The sequence below is a fragment of the Temnothorax curvispinosus genome, unplaced genomic scaffold, assembly GCF_003070985.1.
Source record: "Temnothorax curvispinosus isolate PA1 unplaced genomic scaffold, ASM307098v1 QBEX01018473.1, whole genome shotgun sequence".
NCBI classification, from domain to species: Eukaryota; Metazoa; Arthropoda; class Insecta; order Hymenoptera; family Formicidae; genus Temnothorax; species Temnothorax curvispinosus.
Genome location: NW_020228253.1, coordinates 529,737 through 535,736, shown reverse-complemented (window position 1 = coordinate 535,736; position 6,000 = coordinate 529,737). Strand labels below are relative to the sequence as shown.

The following is a 6,000-nucleotide window of genomic DNA, read 5'->3' as shown; positions in this document are numbered from 1 at the left end:
TTATAGCAGAATAATTAAAGTCCAAAAAGATAAGAACTCCCACTTTATGAATAACAGTTATCTACAAAATTAATTGTAAGAATTGCGATGCCTCTTATGTTAGCCAAACTAAACGACAGCTTACATATTAGACTCAAGGAACATAAGTATATAACATCACATTATAGACTCGTCCAAGTATTTAATGGTCACCAAACATATTACACAATATAATCATTCTTTTGACTGGTTGTAAGATAGAACTCGCATATTAGGTCATGAATGCAATTACCAAAAAAAGATTAATTTCCGAAATGATTTACATTAAGGATCAATACAATGGAATCAGCTCTAAAAAGACACGGAATTATTGAACGAGGTTTATTTTAATGTTCTGAGCGAACTCTCTGTCACTTTTAATTATAAACATTAATTTGTGGATTATTATACCAGTCGCCGAACAAACATCTCCCTCTCAGAAGCCGTACATCTTCGCACTGATAAACATCACGTATTCAAAAATACGAAATTATAATATCAAACTTCGTCGAATGACCACTTATGAAAGTTGTCCACTTCTCTTCTATATGCTTTTTTAATTCTATTCATAGAGTTTCTCTCTTTATAGTTACCACTAAGTCTGGTTAGAAATTTACATTATCATTGCTAAACACCGGACATTTTACATTTGGACTTACATTGGTGCTCTCTAACAAGGATGGCGGTTGCTCGAATTATCTGCAAAGGATTTCTACCATTTCACTATTAGACTTCTCAAAAAAAAATTTTCGATTAGGTTTTAATTTTTAACCTTCGACTTAAATTTAAGTTTTAATTTTAATCATTGACTTTTTGACTTACCGTGTTTGACTTCGATCTTAATTTAATATATACTTATTTTAACGCTTTCAATGTAATCTTCAATATTTTATTATTATTTTTATTATTTTTGTATTGTTCTTAAATAATCTGAAGATGACTAATTGCAAGTACGGTCGAAACGTTAGCTCACTTTAGAATAAACAAATTGCTTAAATTATGAGATTTTCTTTTTAACATCTTACTAACGCTCGATAACTGGTAATTGGCCGTTTCTTCTCCACAAAATCACGAAATTAAAATTAAAGATTTTGATTAAAACCAAAATTTAAAAAGAGTAAAGATTAAAATATTATAAAAAAATTGAAGAAAAAGTTTATAGAAAATTAGACATAAATTATAGATGTAAATGAACGTATTATTACGTGTAAAAGTTAATTGTGATAAATCCACCATTCACCAGAAGTACCAAACTTTTGTGTCTTATTTATTTAGACGAGGTCCAGAAAACTTTTAACATGTCGAAAACTAGCACGGTACCCGGCTTAGCTTACCTGCCAGCGAGAAATATGACGGCAGCAACCGCGGCGGGTTTTCTCGAGGCTAGGAGAAAAATCGACGGTGCGGAAGGATTGTGGAGAATTGGAAATAAGCTTTACGATTTGGAAACCTTCGCGAAATCGCATCCAGGTGGAGCTGAATGGATTCGGCTCACGAAAGGGACCGATATCACCGAATTATTCGAGGTACTTATTAAATCAAAGTTAGAATTAACAATTTATTATCAGTCAATTTTTTGCTTGGAAGCATCAATCATCTTTTAATCCGTACTTTTATATATAGATTATTATTATCATTTTTTGTGAGCATTTTTATGAATATTTTTCCATAACTTTATATTTATATGTATATGTATTAAATAACGAAGTATGTGTGTCTTTACTATTTACATATGGAACAAAATTTGTCAACCGGGCCACCGGCCTGCCCATAATTGTTTTTATCGCAGAAAAACTACCTTGCGCCTAGAGGTAGCTATGAGTAAGAGCTATCGAAAGCCGTGTGCAACTTTGCAGAATTCAATGTGGCTGTACCAAAATGGCGACCAAAACATCTGAAATCCATGAATGGCTTCAATGAATCATATTGGATCATTATCCTGGATTTCGATCATCGCCATTTTGGATTTTGCTTCTTTGGGATCGGACCACCCGCACAACCATTTTCAAGTAGATCCGGTCAATTGTCAGTAGTTTGCGGTGCGTAAATGCAGTTTCTTGTCCACTATATTGGATTACCATCCCAAATTTCGATCACCCAGCTACTGATTCGTGGTCAACCTACTATTAACTCTAACACAGGTCATTTTAGAGCTGTTTTAATCACGATTTTCTTCGTTTTCTAATAGTTTCATTGAAGCTGTTAATGGATTTCAGATGTTTCGGTCGCCATTTTGGTACCGCCACATTGAATTTTGCAAAGTTGCACACGGCTTTCGATAGCTCTTACTCATAGCTACCTCTAGGCGCAAGGTAGTTTTTCTGCGATGAAAACAATTATGGGCAAGCCGGTGGCCCGGTTGACAAATTTTGCCCCATATATTACCCTATTTCTTTTTAGTTTTCCTTGAAAATTTTCGGGTTTGTCGCTATGATTTTCGTGTAGGTAAATTCGGAGGCAACTTTAAATTTTATAACAGTCAATTCTATCACTTAGAGTCACCACATCACTGACAAAGCCGAACGACTGCTGCCAAAATTCTACGTCCGTGAAGCCACGTGTCCGCGATCGGTGCCCCTGACCTTTCTCCCGGACGGCTTCTATCGCACATTCAAGAGACGAGCGGCCGAGGCTTTGAAAAACGTCAATTTCCATAAACCGTCCACGACGACGAATCTCATCACCGATTCCTTGGCGACCGCGACTTTCGCGCTGAGTCTCACGGCCGCTCTCGTCAACTCTTACGCCATTACCGTCCTAGCCAGTGAGCATTCGTGAAGTTATTTATAATTAAGATATAAATAGTTTATTAGAAAAAGAATTGAAGTTATAAATAATTGAGATTAAAGATATTCGTTAATTAACACTATAATAAAAATGACGACAATCGCAATAGAACGATAAAAATAAAATTTACGAATATATTTATTAATTAATATATCTTTGTATTAATTATACAATCATTAAGAGCAAACATATTAATCGATTGGTTTATTCGACGATAATTCTAGGCGTTTTTCTGACATGGACGACCGTCGCGGCACACAATTACTTCCACATGAGAGACAATTTTTGTATGTATTACTTCGATCTTAGCATGGTATCCTCGAAAGATTGGCGCATCACGCACGTGATGAGCCACCACATGTATACCAACACCATATGGGATTACGAGATCTACGTGTTAGAGCCATTTTTGCAGTGGATGCCTCGTAAGGATAAATTCTACTTAGCGGGAATGATAAGCAGGATTATAAGTCCCATCGTCTGGATGTTGCTGTTTGTTTCCGAAGGCTTGAAACGGTAATAAAAACTTAATTTCAACGTATATACAATAACATTCCACACCCTTTCGTTGAAATTAAGGGAAAGGTTTAGCTTGTATCTTCACTTTAGATTCTTAATTTTTGCGTCTGTCGACATCGAAAAATTTGCCAAATGGATTTCCAATTCTATTTGTCGTGATGAAAGATTTAATTACTTTTAGATATTACGCGGTATTCAAGGTGTACGGGGTCTTCGAGTTTCGCGATCTCGTGCCGCTCGTGCTACCTCTATCGATGTGTTTTATGGCACCTAAGATTCTCGTGGCTCTCAAGTTGTGGCTGATAATGGTGCTAATTAGTAGCGCCCTGTTCGGTCTAATTGGCTTCAATGCGGCTCATCATCACCCTAATATTTTTCACGACGGCGATACCTACAGGTTACATATATCTTACATTTTTTGTTAAGGAAACTTTTATTCCCTGAAATTATTAAAGCATTTTTTAACCGATCAGATTTATTTTGTTTTCTCTCTATTAAAAAATAATTTAAATAAAGTAAAATAGTATAAAATAAGTTAATTAAAGGAAAAAAAAGAATATTGATTTAACTACACTCACTTCAAACATAGATCTAACGTTAATTCAATCTCGATGTAATTTTTGCTATTTTGATTTTAATTAATTGACTTTGTTTTTAACGTCGAGCTACTCGATATTAATTCCAATTTTAATCTCAACGTAATTTTAATTTTTTAATGGTAAAATATTTTTGAAGAATTTAGTAAATTCCTCTAATTATTGCAATGTCTCCAAGGAATGACCTGGACTGGGGTCTGCTCGAGATGGACGCCGTGCGCGACCGCGAGGTGATCGACGACTCGACCTTCCTAGCGCTCACCAACTTCGGCTCACACTCATTACACCATCTGCTGCCCACCGTGGACCATCACTATTTGCAATTATGCGTGCCTGTTTTTCTGCAAACGTGCGAGGAATTCCGCATCAGCTCGGACAAGTGGACGCAGTGGGAGCTTATAAAAGGACAATTCAGGCAGCTTACGCGAACTGACGCTAAGAAGAATCACAGGTAGAATTCAGCCTTCGGCGAAACGTGCTCTATTATAAATATTGAATTCCTAGGCACTAAGTTTCTACGCGCTTCTACGCACTTCTAAATTTTTACGTGTCAATTTGCGACGTAAATATATCAGGCGAATAATCATAAATATAAATGAGACGATTGAAGTAGAAACTCGTTAAATTATGCGCGTAATTTGAGATAAGTTTTACGAATTAAATTAAAATCGTATCTACACATAAAAGTAGATAAATAATTTTAAGAAAAGACAAAATTCGCGAGATTACCGTTACGCGAAGTACTTGATGCATTAAGAAGTACTTGATGCATAAAAGCCAATAGTATATTGTACAACTAGTGGAAAAAGTGGTCGATTCTGAATGAGTGTAAAGTTGGTCGCACGAGCGAAGCGAGTGCGACCATCACACTCATTTGGGCTCGACCACTCTTCCCACGAGTGTTGTTCATACTATTTTTCCTAACAAGAGCGTGAAACAGGCCGCTTTTCGCGCTTGTTTTACAATTTCATTTCTCTACTAGTTGAGAAATGGCTCCATGTTTCAACGCTTACGTCATCATTGCGAAATGGATCGTTTTGCTCACTCAAAACAAGCGCGAAAAGCGGCCCATTTCACGCTCGCGTTAAGAAAAAATTATTTTCCACTGTTTCGTACGCGGATTATATTGTACAATAAATTAAGCTGACAATTAAACAAATGAATAATTTCTTTGCGTTCACGGCGAAGATCGACACGTGACGTCCAACGAATCCTTGTCCTGGAATCGTCGAGTCTCACGGGTGGGTGATCCGCAAACGGAGCGATTTAGTTCTTATCTTTATTTATTGCTTATTTACTTTAATAAATACATACTTCGTCTCTCTTTATAAATTACAATTAAGTTTATAGGATACGATATCATTCGGATGACACGTGTAATGATACGCGCTTCTGATCAAACGTTCATCGCAACTCGCTCTCTCGTTCTACTATGTACTCGCAATTGATCCTTTTCCTCTTTCCACGATCTTGTTTCCAGCTCGACTTTTGCTCGGTACGTGTTATTGTGCAACTCGCGAGAGCATAAACGTTTCTGTATTTGTTGCTCTATTTTCTCCCCCCCCCTTTTCGTTTTCTGTGTATGCGTGTGTGTAAATATTAATATATCTGTCGCGCTGGCTCTCGCCCTCTCATCATCCGCTCGCGCGCCCTCTCGCTCGATTTCTCTCTCGCTCTTACCCACTCTCACTCTCCCAGTCTCTCCCTCCCTTTCTCTCTCTCTCTCTTTCTCTCCCTTGACTGTCAGCTTGAGGTGGTAAAAAAACGCACCCCCGCCTCCTCACTCTCACTCTTAATTCTCTCCTTCCCGAGCGAGCGCTGATTTTCCGCTCGTTTGAAGCATAGGCTATAATACGGGATAGGACCACTATACGAGCAATTAATCGATGTTGTAACAATTTTAACTTGTGTGTATCTAGATTTATTAATTAAATATATACTGTATTGCTTGCTTGCATTAATTTATAAAATATTTAATTTTAAACAAATATGGGAAAGAGTTTAAAAGAAACACATGCTTAAAAAAAATAAAAAAATAACTTTTGCACGCAAGTTTTATTCGTAATTTCAATAATGTTTT

At 36.7% G+C, this 6,000-nt stretch overlaps 1 protein-coding gene across 1 annotated transcript; it reads left to right on the top strand.

Annotated features, from left to right (window-relative positions):
* The first annotated feature begins 1,289 nt into the window (after positions 1–1,289).
* On the top strand, positions 1,290–4,763 carry LOC112468436 (cytochrome b5-related protein-like). The gene is made up of 5 exons (XM_025037604.1): positions 1,290–1,544; positions 2,515–2,782; positions 3,030–3,321; positions 3,506–3,721; positions 4,099–4,763. Exons 1-5 carry the CDS (start codon positions 1,317–1,319, stop codon positions 4,373–4,375), a joined length of 1,281 nt encoding a protein of 426 aa, XP_024893372.1. The 5' UTR covers positions 1,290–1,316; the 3' UTR covers positions 4,376–4,763.
* The last annotated feature ends 1,237 nt before the right edge of the window (positions 4,764–6,000 follow it).

Excerpts from the sequence above, each read along its gene's own strand:
- LOC112468436 (XM_025037604.1), top strand. The coding sequence starts at position 1,317 with ATGTCGAAAACTAGCACGGTACCCGGCTTAGCTTACCTGCCAGCGAGA. Across the intron at positions 1,545-2,514 it reads ATATCACCGAATTATTCGAG|AGTCACCACATCACTGACAA; the intron begins GTACTTATTAAA and ends TCTATCACTTAG. Across the intron at positions 3,722-4,098 it reads CACGACGGCGATACCTACAG|GAATGACCTGGACTGGGGTC; the intron begins GTTACATATATC and ends AATGTCTCCAAG.